The following is a 14,218-nucleotide window of genomic DNA, read 5'->3' on the forward strand; positions in this document are numbered from 1 at the left end:
TTAGTGTTGTGTCGTCCGCGAACGAGCCGGTTCTTAGAGCCGGATCTCTAAACTGAACGAAGAGAGCCGATTCCGAACAGGGAGCCGACTTTTTTTGTCCTCTATTGCCCGCCCCTGGTCTTCGGTTAAAGCCACGTGATTGGTCAAGAACGCAGCAGGGAGGTGGTTTAAACGATTCGGTTTCTAGCTCGATAGCAAATAGCTAGCCAGCTATGTAGACAGCTGGATCGCCAGATAATAATAATAATAATAATAATAATAATAAAAAATGTAATTTCTAAGCGCCTTTCAAAACTCTCAAGGCCACTTTACAGTCACAGGATATGTTTTTCTGTGGATGAGCAGCGGAAGCCATATGCCGGAACCCGGAAGTAACTCAAATAGATAGAAAGCTAGCTAATATATAGTTAATAGCTAGCCAGCTCCATAGCTATCCAGATAGATAGCTAATAGCTAAGTAGATAGTTAATATATAGCCAGCTAAACAGATAGCAAATAGATTGCTAACTAGGTAGCTAGTTAGAGAGCAAATAGCTAGCTAGGTAGCGAGCTAGACAGAAAATAGCTAGCTAGCTAGCTATACAGACAGCGGGATAGCCAGATAATAATCAATTTGATTTCTAAGCGCCTTTCAAAACTCTCAAGGTCACAGGATACGTTAGTTAGAGCTAGGTAGCTAGCTAGATAGACAGACAGCTAGTAGTGATGTGTCGTTCGCGAACGAGCCGGATATTAGAGCCGGATCTCTGAAGTGAACAAAGAGAGCCGGTTCCTAACAAGGAGCCGGAAATGGGAGCCGACTTTTTTTGTCCTCTATTCCCAGCCCCCGGTCTTTGGTTAAAGCCGCACGTGATTGGTCGACATCCGTTGTAGAGGAGGGAGGGGTGAATTATCGACACACGCAGCAGTGAGGTAATGGGGGGGGGGTGAGGGTGGACAGGTGGACAAATGTTATTACATTATGCTGTTATTATTATTCAATTATGATTTTTTTTACTCATTGGTATGATAGCATTATTAATATGAAAAGCAAATTAGTGATAGCTGATCATCAGACCAAAGTAACCACAGGGAAAGTGAAAGTTTGTGGATGCTCTCTGTGCACATATAAATCAAGCCATATAAATATTTGATAGTGTATTTTTTTACATGAGTAATTCGTTTTTCACATAATTTTTGGTAGTTAAATAATTTAAGCAAAAAAAAAACAATAAAAAACCGAGGAGCCATTTGAGAGCCAAAAGAGCCGGATCTTTTTCGTGATCCGAGCCAAAAGAACCGGCTCTCTGAAAAGAGCCGGAATTCCCATCATGACTAAGTGTGAATGTGAGCGCAGAAGGTTGTTTATATCTCTGTGTGCCACGCGATTGGCTGTCAATCGGTTCAAGGTGTCCCCCCGCCTACTACCCGAAGTCAGCTGGGATAGGCTGCAGCACCCCCCCCCCCCCGATCCTCGTGAGGATGAGGAACATCGTAAAATGGAAGGATGGATTTCAAAGATTAAGAGTTGTCAACAAATGAATGAACACAACTAGCGGGGTAAGGCAACGGCAATCAAGTAGAGGGTGAAATGGGAATGACTGTAAAGTGTCCTTGAGAGTTTTGAAAGGCGCTTATTTTAAATGAAATGTATTATTAATAATAATTATTATTATTATTATAAAGCTATAAGGATTGTGTTATGGGACAAATAGAAAGAGATCAAATATGCGTTCACTGGCAATGAAAATATTAAATCCAGGAAATTTTAACCTTGCAGTCGCCACTCTGCGTTTAAACTATCAACTATCGTGTGCTTCGGCGGAAGCACACGACCGAACAGCACCAGAGGTTAAGTTACCAACAGTCCTTATGGAAGGTGACTCTCCTTCCATTACAGTCCTCTTGTAATGCACCTCTCTTTCTAAACAGCAATTCCCTTTGACCTTCTACCTCCAACGCCATTCCATCAAGCCATATATGACCATCACAAATGTAAATAAAGTGACTTTATGATACAATGCAGTGTAAAAGTTGAAAAGTATATTTTATGGAAACCCGGGAACGGATTATTTCCATTTTAATGGTTTCCTATGGGAAAATGTTTTTTGAGATACACACTTTTCGCCTTACACACTCTCTCTGGGAACCAATTAAGTTCGTAAGTTGAGGTTTCACTGTACACTGAATGTCACTATTAAATACACAGATAGAAAGCTAGCTAGCAGATAGCTTGTTATAATAGTAATAATAATAATAATAATACATGTCATTTATAAGCACCCTTCACACTCTCAAGGTCACTTTACAGTTACATGATATTTTTTTCTGCGGGTGAGCAGCGGCAGCCACATGCCCCAGCGTCCACTCAACCTGGAAGTAACTCAAATAGATATAAAGCTAGCTAGCTAATAGATACAGTAATAATAGATAGAAGACCAACTCCAAGCTCTATAGAGCTAAAATATAGACAGCTAGATAGCGAATACACTGAATGCCACTAATTAAATGTTGCCTATTTTTGGGTCAAATACCCATGTTTTTCATGTAGCCGCGACATGTTCTACAAATACAGGTAACATCCAATTTACGACCGAGTTCAATTCCCACAATCAAACTTTGCACCGCTGATATTATTGATTTCAGCCAGATCAATATTAGCTTTTTTGATCTCCTGAAAGGAAGGAGGAGGGAAATTGCGACCAGTTACATAAGTTGCACATCGCCAGCAACCAAATTTGAGCGGAAATGTTGGCCTGTCACATCCGAGAGAAACATGTGGCGGCCTTTTCACAAGACGAATTCACTGTCATGGCCGCAGGGAAGGGGGGGGGGGTGAATGACGTCAGTTACCATTCAGCGTTTGAAGCACAGTTTTGTGTTAGGCTCCACACACACACACACACACGGATGTACGAAGCAGTGTTTTTTTTCCCCACATGAATGCTTGCATGGAGGCCCAGTTCTTAAGAGGAGCCTTTAGAGCAAGGCAGAGGTGGATTACATGGCTTCTGAGCCAAGTGTCCAGTCAAAATGGTGGAAGGGGGAGGATGGAGGCGAAAAACCAGTGGAGGGGTTTCTATTCCGATTCTCTCCCCGGCCCCCTGAGGCACTTCTGCCATACCTGTCAACCAGCCATATTCTGTACGGTTTTTGGACATTTTTAGATGTGTATTATAATAATAATAATAATCCATTTCATTTCTAAGCGGCTTTCAAAACTCTCAAGGTCATTGACCAGTCACAGGATACGTTTTTCTATGAGTGTTGAGTGGCAGCCACACGCGCCAGCATTCACTCAACCCGGAAGTAACTTAAATAGATAGAAAGCTAGCTAATATATAGCTAATAGCTAGATAGCTCGATAGCTAGCCAGATAGATGGCTAATAGCTAACTAGATAGCTAATATATAGCCAGCTAGCAAGATAGCAAATAGATAGCTAGCAAATAGCTAGCTAGATAGCAAATAGCTAGCCAGCTGGATAGCCAGATAATAATAATAATAATAATAATAAACATTTCTCAGTGCCTTTCAAAACTCTCAAGGTCACTTTACAGTCACAGGATATGTGTTTCTGTGGATGAGCAGTGGCAGCCATATGCGCCAGCGTTCACTCAAGCCGGAAGTAACTCAAATAGATAGAAAGCTAGCTGATATATAGCTAATAGCTAGCCAGCTCGATAGGTAGGCAGATAGATAGCTAATAGCTAACTAGATAACTAATATATAGCCAGCTCGACAGATAGCTATCTAGGTAGCGAGTTAGATAGCAAATAGCAAGCTAGGTAGCTAGCTAGATAGCTATATAGACAGCTGGATAGCCAGATAATAATAATAATAATAATAATAATAATAATAATAATAATAATCCATTTGATTTCTGAGCGCGTTTCAAAACTCTCAAGGTCACTTTACAGTGACCGGATAAAGTTTTACTGTGGATGAGCAGTGGCAGCCATATGCGCCAGCGTTCACTCAACCCGGAAGTAACTTAAGTACACAGAAAGCTTGCTAATATATAGGTAATAGCTAGCCAGCTCAATAGCTGGCCATATAGATTGCTAATACCTAACTAGATAGCTAATATATAGCCAGCTAGTCAGATAGCTAATAGATAGCTAGCTAGATAACAAATAGCTAGCTTGCTAGATAGACAGCTGGATAGGCAGATAATAATAATCCATTTAATTTCTAAGCGCCCTTCAAAACTCTCACGGTCACAGGATATGTTTTTCTGTGGGTGAGCAGTGGCAGGCACACGCGCCAGCGTTCGCTCAAACCAGAAGTAACTCAAATAGATAGAAAGCTAGCTAATATATAGCTAATAGCTAGCCAGCTCGAAAGCTAGTAGCTAACTAGATAGCTAATATATAGCCAGCAAATAGATAGCTTGCCACAACTTTACCCTGTTGCTAAAACTTCGAATACATGGTGGTTCTTACCTGAAACTACATTATCTTCTTATTTATTGGATTCGCATTAAGAAACATTATCCTATAATAATAACAACAGTAATAATAATACATTTCATTTTAAGCACCTTTCAAAGCTCTCAAGGACACTTTCAGTCACAGCCAAGCATAGGTACTATAATAAATAAAATACAACCACAAATAGAATACAACAAAATAAAATACAATTATGAATAGAAACAAGCGAAAGACCTACACAGAAAAAGCAATTTGAAAGAGATGGGTTTTGAACTTCTGACTTGTGAATTTCGTCATTTTATCATATATTTTCAATTGAAATATTGCATTATTAAATGCTGCAATCAGTGTGCTGATCAGTTATATTGGTCTGAAGTTATCTGAGATTGAAATGGTGGCGGCCATACCAGATACAATACATACATATTGATCTACTGTATAAAGCGCTTTAACAACAGCTGAAGCTGTAACTAAGCGCTAACATGGAAAAAAAAAGGAAACGCTCCCCTCTTGTGGAAGGGAAAAAAACATTGCCGGAGGTCTACCCAGCGCTCTATCGGCACCCAAGCATGAAAAACCAAAACCCGATCAAATTTGGGGAGGGTGCTCCACATCATCTTTTCAAATCCCGAATAAATTCAGGAATGGCAGTGAATGAGTTAAAAACTGCAGTACGGACAGCATCAAAGGAGTCAAAAAATATCAGGAGAGCACTCACAAACTGTAGGTACCCTCAGTGGTCTTTTAACAAATGTCAAAAGGAAAGAATAAGGAACGAAACCAAAAATTCTGAAGATACAAAAAGGAGAGGAGTAGCAGTACCTTACATTGCAGGAGTTTCTGAAAAACTACAGAGTCCTTTGGCAACACAAAATTACTACTTCTTTCAAACCGATAAACACTCTAAGGCAAAAATTAGTGCATCCAAAAGATAGGCTGCCAAATGAAAAACAAAAGAATGTAGTTTATTCAATACATTGGGGAAACTAAACAAATTCTCAAAAAAAATGTTTAATCAGCAGGGGTGTCAAAGTTATTTTTTTGCCGCGAGCCACATTTTAGTTATGGTTTCCTCTCGAGGGCCGTTATGAATTTGGGGAACCCATTAGAATGTTTAAATCCCTTCAAATATTACATATAGAGCACACAGCAAATTAATGAATAACTCGTTTTCAAATCTGAAGTCAAGAATAATAACTTTTAATGTGGTTGACATCCAAAAATATGAAATTTTGGCTCAGATTTTAGCAATCATCATAGATTAATTTAACTAGTTTGATTCGCTTTCGCGGGCCGAAAAAAATGATGTGGCGGGCCGGATTTGGCCCGCGGGCCTTGACTTTGACACCTGTGGTTTAATGTATGCACTGCATTTAGATTCTCCCAAAAAATGAATCCACACATTCACCTTCATTCAGAAAATACTGCTGTGTCTTGATGATAACAGATCACTCAAACCACACCTGCTAAGTTTGAAAAATGCTTTGTTCCGCAATATTAAAGGCCTCCAATATTACGGAACAAAGCAAGACTGGATAAGTAATTTCATAGTTTTACTCTGCTTTGTCTACCTAAACATTGATGTGCTGTTTGTGACTGATTTTCTATTATTCATAATTTGATGTGTAAACCTGGATTTCACCAAAATGTCTTTTTTCATTTTATAAATACTGTTTGTTTTTATTAAGTTTTACCTTGATTTGCACCTTATAACGAGTACATTGAAATGTATTCTCATGTATTTATTCAAGTATATGCTTGTCAGAGAATTTATTTTTTTAACAGAACAGCGGAGTATAATTTGTTGTTTTGTTGTGTTTATTTCACATCTTTATCACGATGTTGTGTTAATTACTAAAAAAGAACTGTTCAGGGGTTTATTTGTTGTTTTGGTACGTGGACATGCTGTGCATTTGATACTGTTGTCATGAATGTTTTATCAAAGGTTGTTTTAAACCTTAATAAAAAAAAGTGCACTAAAACAGACGTGAGGTGGGTTTTTGTTTTTAGACATAGAAGGCAAATGTAAGTACAGTATACATCACAGGTGTCAAAGTCAAGGCCCGCGGGCCATATCCGGCCCGCCACATCATTTTGTTCGGCCCGCGAAAGCAAATCAAACGTGTTAAATTCCATGATGATTGCTAAAATCTGAGCCAAAATGTCATATTTTTGGATGTCAACCACAATAAAAGTCATTATTCTTGACTTCAGATTTGAAAACGAGTTATTCATTAATTTGCTGTGTGCTCTATATGTAATATTTGAAGGGTTTTAAACATTCTAATGGGTTCCCCAAATTCATAACAGCCCTCGAGAGGAAACCATAACTACAATTTGGCCCGCGGCAAAAAAATGACTTTGACACCCCTGGTATACATGAATATATTGTTTCATGTAACATTATAAATTTGAGTTGGTTACGCTTAAATATGAAACTTAATTTTAACTTAAAAATTAAGATAACAAGAAAACATTAGAGTAAACTGAAAGTACATCTTTGAAGTTCATTCAAACTCATAACATTTATGTCCAAACAAACTCATAACATTTAAGTGTAGTCAAACTCATAAAATTTATTTCCACTACTCAAAAATTTGGAGTAAACTGTACTCAAAAATGTTGACGTAATCAGTTGCCATAAAAATTTTGAGTACTTTCAACTTGTTGGGTTTTACAGTGTGCTAGTCCTCAATTATAGCAGAGTCTGGACAGTACGAATATATATATAGGGCCGAAACTACCAGCAAGACTTTAGTTCTCTGACGAAGCATCTTAGATAAGAAGCGAAACGTCCGACACCTTCAAAGAAGTACACATGACGGCTGAAGAAATCTTTTCATATATATCGAGAGACAGCATCAAAGGTTCCTTCGGGACCGGTATGGCCCCCCCCGAGCCTCAGATTTCCCACCCATGCACTCATACATGCCAGTCCTTGTGGAGCAGAGCGTGTGCGTGTCAACAAAATGACACTAGTGGAGCAAGGACCGTGATGCACACACGCATGCACACACGCGCGCACATAAACATACACGCACGCGCACACACACGACACCGAGTGCGCTGTAGCCGTGCCAGTGCGTCTGAGTGCGCCACTGAGTGTGTGTACGGAATTCAAATGCGGCCAGAGCTGCAAATGCGGGACTGAGACGAGCATCGCGTTCGATGGATACGGACACCCAAAATCCGCATTAAGGACGATAATAATAATAAAACTAAATAACTGGTTTGATTTCATAGCATAAGTAATATAAGCACAGTAAAAATTGTGCTAATTTTTGCCCGTTTCCAACTGCGCCACGCATGCATATGATTTTGTACACGATTAAAGAGCCACTTACCATGTTGACTTCGGAAACCATGTCTATACTGGCGATGTCTATATTCATGCCCACGGCCACTGGTGCACCTTCAAAAAAAGGCAACCATTAGGAAGGAGGAGGACGACAAATATTCTAATATGAATTTCATCTTCGTGACACAACACCCCGATGTTCGATTGTGTCTGTTTGTCCACGGATTTAATCGATTTCTTAATCGCATTTCGTTCGTCTAACCGCATTACGTCAATTAATGCTAATTTTCTGACCCATGTCATCACCGCGATGTCTTTTTAAGGGAGCGGGGTGTGTGTGTGTGTGTGTGGGGGGGTCTTACCACCAAAATCAGGCCTCAATCGAATGTCGTATCCAGTCATCAACCTGTCCACCGTCTCCTTCACCAAAGGCATGTTGCTGGGATCTTTTAGATCCTTGACGCTAATAAAAGAGGAAAGAGAAAAACAAGGTGGTGTCATGCCTACCTCCCCGCTCAAAAAATGACGGTACTCGTTAAAACGTAAAAAAAAACATCTTACCTTTGAGTCCAGACAAAAGTGACGAGCAGGGAAAAAGTCAAAATCCCAAAGTGGTTTTTCCTGATCCTCCCCATCTCAACAGTTTTTGAGGCGGTATCGGGATGCGAGTGAGCAACGCGCTCATCCAACTTGCCGGAGACGGTGCAGAGGAGCCAGTGAGCTGCGCATGCGCACTGCCGAGTTGGAGATCAAAGCGCGAAGAAGGCTGATGGTGCATGAGAAGCTTCCATTGCGGAAGAAGAAAATGTATGACAGGCGCTTAGCAAAGACACCCTGAGAGAGGAGTACTTTTTTTTTTTACCTGCCCTGAACAGCAAACACACCTGCATTTGTCAACAAGTTCCAACATGGCAGTGTAACCTTTGCAGGCTGGGCAATTTATGATCTTTTTTTGGTTGTCTGTAACTACCTACATGTTTACATTCATCCAGATGGCCTGTTTTGGATTAGTCTCGCAGTGGAGAAATGTACATTTCACAGCAGCAAAGTGATCAAAGAGGAAAGGAAAAAGTAGAAAAACAAAATACAGGAGCTGCTGTAAACAAAATACAGGAGCTGCTGTAAAGGCAGCCATTCTCGTGGCGCCATCTTGAAGTCAAAACAACAAAAATAAAAAAAGACAGCCATTCAAATCCAAGCACTAGATGTGCACATTGCACCATGACGTCCCTTATCCAGTGGTGAAAAGGATGCTATGAATCTCTCCTGTGACGTCTGCTACAAGCTAAATGTTGAAAGCAAACACGAAGCTGTAGCATCCATTGATGACAAGAAATTGTCTCACGTCTCCTGTCCCACGGAAATCCACTTCAATTCCAAGCCGTGACTGTCCAACAGCACCGACCTTTCCGCTGAACGAAGCGGGGCTGAGAAAATGCTGCTCATTACAGGCGCAAAAAAAAGCACAATCGATACAGAGCTGTCCAGCGATGACACCTAAATGTTACAAACACTCCTTCCAATAACTAGCTTTCTATCTATTTAAGTTACTTCCGGGTTGAGTGAACGCTGGCGCATGTGGCTGCCGCTACTCACCCGCAGAAAAACTTATCTCTAAATCTATCTCTCTAAATGACCTTGAGAGTTTTGAAAGGCGCTTATAAATGAAATGTATTATCTTTATTATCATTATTATTATTATTAATAATAATAAAAACAGTGCTGGCATATTCATGCTGCCGAAAAGGCGCAACCGCTCAGCACATTCTCCTCCTTGATGAACGTTGTGGCCAAAAATGCTGTAAAAACAATCCGTATCCATTCCACAAGGCGCACAACAACACAAAGTGACAAAAGAAAACACAAAAACAACAACAACAAAAAAAAGCAAGGCTCGTGACAGCAACCCACTCGGGTGCCATCTTGGATTTTTAAAGGACAACCGACGCCCTGGACAAGTTGTGCCCATAATTTGTAAAATCACTTCAAATGACTTCTACTGAGCGTATTTTACAAAGATTCCATGGCATAAAGCTATATTTTACGTTTTAAGACTGGCGCTGAATATTCAGGAAGTCTTGTTTTCGAGTTGATGACGATGCCTGATGTGACGTCATGGAAGGAACGCCCCTGACCAAGAAAGCGACACACAATGCATTTTGGGTACTTTGTTCGGTCTGAAAACATCGTGTTAATGGCAAAATTAGAAGGAAAACACATAAATAACGCGATGGTAAATCGTTGTGTGTTGCACCAAGACTACTATTTGATACTAGTTGACACAAATTCCCAGCAAATTTGGGTATTTTAGATGCTATAAAACGTTTTTCTGATGTCAGTTAGGAAACAGAAAAGGGTGTCGGTTGTCCTTTAACTTACCAATTATTTGATCAATTTCTTAACACAACGTGCCAGATTTGGCATGATGGTAGTTGGTTGGAAGACTCCAAAAAACAGGGCGGTCTAGCGTTGGGTGATCAAGATGTTTGTAAGATACAACCAGGAGGACACTGTAAGAAGAAAACTACTTAAGTGCTCAAACAAAATCCTGGAAATCATGAGGAATCAAAATAACAACAAAAATATACATACCTGTGTAGCATAACGGGACACAAGTTCACAGAACACAAGGAACTAAATACAAGCAAAGTGACGAGATAATGAGAAACACCTGGACAAGTGGGACACTGATGACGAGAACAGGTGCGGACAAAAAGGGCACATAACCAAATGTAACCTATTAGATAATTGGCTAGCTGACTATCTATTAGCTATCTATTAGCCTGGCTAGCTAGCTTTCAATCCAGCTCACCCACAGAAAAAGCGTATCCTGTGACTGTAAAGTGACCTTGAGAGTTTTGAAAGGCGCTTATAAATGAAATGTATTATCATTATTATTATTGTTAATTGCTAGCTATTTGTTATTTATTAGCTCTGGCTGGCTAGCTAGCTATCTGGCTGGCTACCTAGCTATTTAGCTAGCTATCTATTCACTATCTGGCTGGCCGGCTATCTAGCTAGGTATCTGTTGGCTATTGATTGGCTAGCTAGCTAGCTTTCTATCTATTCGAGTTACTTCGGGGTTGAGTGAACGCTGGTGCGTGTGGTTGCCGCTGCTCACCCATAGAAAAAAACTGATCCTGTGACTGTAAAGAGTTTTGAAAGGTGTTTAGAAATGGAAATTATTATTATTATTATTATTATTATTATTACCACCAACAAAAACATAACAATGACTACCAATCTGAGTACCAATCACATAGCATTTGCTTAGCATTTTGTCACCGAATTCATCTTAGCTTTAACGCAATTGTTTTAAGTTTATGCTTAATATTTCAAATATGATTTCACTTTTTTTTAAGCACCATAAATGGGAGGAATCTCACATGTTAGCACTTTATTTCACAAGCAATCATGAGCCCTTCATTATTTCTTCGCATTGCTTTATTAACTCATTCCATGCCAATCTTGAAAGGGTGCGGATCAAGCTCCGGTCAGACATCTGGTAATGTTTTTCCCTCCCACGAGGGGGCAGCATTTGCCTTTTGCACAGCCGCCCCCATTTCAAGCTCAGACAACTGTAGACTCATATAACTTAGGAAAGAACTTTTTTTCTAATGTAAGAAGATAATATAAGTTTTCTTACACTGCATTGGATGTTCATGTAGTCCTAAAACTCAATATTCTGTGGGTCCTGGAATTCGAGTGACAATGACAGAAAAAAAAGTTAATTCCTAAATGATATGGGTCTGAAGTTATATGAGCTTGAAATGAGGGCGGCTGTCCAAAATACAGTGCAATACATACATATTTTTGTATATCGCTTTTTAACAACAGCTGAAGCTGAAATAAAGCGCTAACATGGGAAAAAGGAAATGCTGCCCCCTTGTGGAAAAGAAAAAACATTGCCAGAAGCCATGGCCAGCGCTTTTTCGGCACCCAAGCATGTACCCAAACAAATTCGGGAATGGCGCTCTACGTCATATTTTCAATTCTTGAATAAATATGTTCCTTTCGGCTTTTCCCTTAAAGGGGTCGCCACAGCGAATCAGTGACCTCCATCTTCAGAGGTATGATCCGCATGTTTGTTTTGGCCAAGCTTTTACGTCGGATGCCCTTCCTGACACAACCCTCTGTATTTATCCGGGCTTGGGACCGGCACAAGAAGACTTATGTCCCTTTGTGGCTACAGAACAAGCAACTCACTCAGTAAAAGGCTCCCAAACACGAAATGGTCATCGGCACAGCAACAATCAAAAATAATAATAATAGATTTCATTTATAAGCGCCTTTCAAAACTCTCAATGTCACTTTACAGTCACAGGATATGTTTTTCTGTGGGTGAGCAGCGGCGGTCACAAGCGCCAGTGCTCACTCAACCTTGAAGTAACTCAAATAGGTAAAATCTAGCTAACTAGCGGATGGATAGCAAATAAATAGCTAATAGACATCCAGATAGCCAACAGCTAACCAGCTAGACAGCTTACAGTAAGTGAGCTAGATAGCTAATAGCTAGTTAGCTATGAGTTAATGTTGGATTTTTAATGAGAAAATGGAACACAAAATGTTTTCAGAATAATGCGTGGACACCGGTTGGATGCAAAGCCCACGCTCACCATTTAGGCGCTTAGAAATGAAATGTATTATTATTATTACCTAGCTATTAGCTATCTATTAGCGGTCTGGTTTGACTGGCTAGCTATCTAGATAGCTATCTATTAGGTATCTACTAGTGGTCTGGCTGTCTGGCTAGCTATCTAAGCTAACTATCTGTTAGCTATTTATTAGCTAGTTAGCTTTCTATCTATTTGAGTTACTTCCGGGTTGAGTGAATGCTTGCGCGTGTGGCTGCCGCTGCTCACCCACAGAAAAACCTATCCAGTGACTGTAAAGAGTTTTGAAAGGCGCTTAGAAGTGAAATGTATTATTATTACTATTATTATTATTATTATTATTATTATTATTGAAAAACTGATCCTCTGACTGTAAAGTGACCTTGAGAGTTTTTAAAGCCGCTTACAAATGAAATGTATTATTATTATTATTATTGTTATTATTATTATTATCATTTGCTAGCTATTTGCAATTTATGAGCTCTCGCTGGCTCGCTAGCTATCTGGCTGGTTAGCTAGCTCTCTATTCACTATCTAGCTGGCTGGCTAGGTATCTTTTGGCTCTCGATTGGCTAGCTAGCTAGTTTTCTATCTATTTGAGTTACTTTGGGGTTGAGTGAACGCTGGCGCGTGTGGCTGCCGCTGCTCACGCACAGAAAAAACTGATCCTGTGACTGTAAAGTGACCTTGAGGGTTTTGAAAGGTGCTTATAAATGAAATGTATTATTATTATTATTATTATTATTATTATTATTATTATTATTCTCTCAGCTTTGAGCACAATTGAAGGGCTAAAAAGTCGACTTTGATGTACATGCAGTGGCGTCTGTGACTCTCTAGAGGGCAGCCTTCCGATAGAAAGCATTGCTTCATTCTTGCATCACCTGCAGGTGCAGTCATCATGGAGGATATCATCCATTTTTTTTTTTCTTCTTCTTCTTCTTCTTCATGAGACTCGCGCCCGTTATCTGGTTGGAGTGGTCGACAAACGGAGCTTCGATAGTGATGGAGACGAGCAAAAAAGGGCAGCTCTTCAGCCTACTGATCAGAACACAAGTGGGCAGCAGTCGCAGGCTGTGTTATGAATAGATGTGCGGCAGCAGAATAAATGAGTTTCTGATTCATTTCCTCTGTCAGATGAGAGCAGAACAAATGCTGAGAGCTTCAGAGAGAGAGAGAGAAGGAGGGCAAGCAGAAAGTGGGGGGGGGGGGTAGTCTCTCGCTTTGCACGTGCCCTTTTCCTGGTCCTCTTGCTTTTTTTAAGAGGTTGAATCCGCATCCCTGCACAGTGAAAAAAAAGATGTGAAAATGGTATTCTCGCTCTCTCAAAAAAAAATAAAAAAAAAAATACAAGCACAAACATTATCTGACAGGAACATGAGAAGCATGATGAGCAGATTTACACTCCCCGGGTATTACGTAACGCATCTTTCTGCCTCTATTTTCTTTTTCTTGGTTTTGTTGGAGGAAGTACGGTGATACCTCGGTTTACAAAGGGTTCGTAAACCGGGTGGTTCAACCTGTCTGCAAGTCATCTTCGCTTGGTACATCACAAACGAGAATGTAATCTTTAATCAATAGCTCCAGGATCAATAATGTAGCAGTTCAATACAAACAGTGAATCCGTATCTGAAGCCATGTACAGTGATACCTTGGTTTACGAACCCCTTGGCTTACGAACTTTTCGGTTTACGATCGTTAAATTTATGACAATTTTACCTTGGCATACAAACTATTTTTCGGGATATACACGGAGCTGCCACAATGAGTGATGTGTTGTTCGCGAACGAGCCCGTTCTCCTAATAAGAAAATGGCAGCCGGCTGTTATTGTCCTCTATTCACCGCCCCCAGTCTTCGGTTAAAGCCACGTGATTGGTCAAGAACGCAGCGGAACA

General features: G+C 40.1%; 2 protein-coding genes across 3 annotated transcripts in view; both read right to left on the minus strand.

Moving 5' to 3' along the window:
- Positions 1-8,853, minus strand: part of gabrb2a (gamma-aminobutyric acid type A receptor subunit beta2a) — a 49,337-nt gene extending 40,484 nt beyond the window's left edge. The window contains exons 1-3 of one of the 2 annotated variants that reach the window (XM_089020312.1): positions 8,271-8,853; positions 8,072-8,172; positions 7,756-7,823 (exon numbers count right to left, since the gene is read on the minus strand). In XM_089020312.1, the coding sequence (XP_088876438.1) occupies positions 7,756-7,823; positions 8,072-8,172; positions 8,271-8,344 (243 nt within the window). In that variant the 5' untranslated portion in view covers positions 8,345-8,853. The remainder of the gene's footprint in view (positions 1-7,755; positions 7,824-8,071; positions 8,173-8,270) is intronic. The other variant, XM_089020302.1, reaches the window with a different exon arrangement.
- A 2,052-nt stretch (positions 8,854-10,905) lies between these two features.
- The window catches only part of gabra6a (gamma-aminobutyric acid type A receptor subunit alpha6a), a 41,887-nt gene continuing 38,574 nt past the window's right edge, over positions 10,906-14,218 (minus strand). Inside the window, exon 10 of the mRNA XM_089020324.1 lies at positions 10,906-13,603. Within this exon, the coding sequence (XP_088876450.1) occupies positions 13,582-13,603 (22 nt within the window). The 3' untranslated portion in view covers positions 10,906-13,581. The remainder of the gene's footprint in view (positions 13,604-14,218) is intronic.

This window comes from Hippocampus bargibanti, linkage group LG02 (genome assembly GCF_051943395.1).
Source record: "Hippocampus bargibanti isolate YZ-2025 linkage group LG02, ASM5194339v1, whole genome shotgun sequence".
NCBI classification, from domain to species: domain Eukaryota; kingdom Metazoa; phylum Chordata; class Actinopteri; order Syngnathiformes; family Syngnathidae; genus Hippocampus; species Hippocampus bargibanti.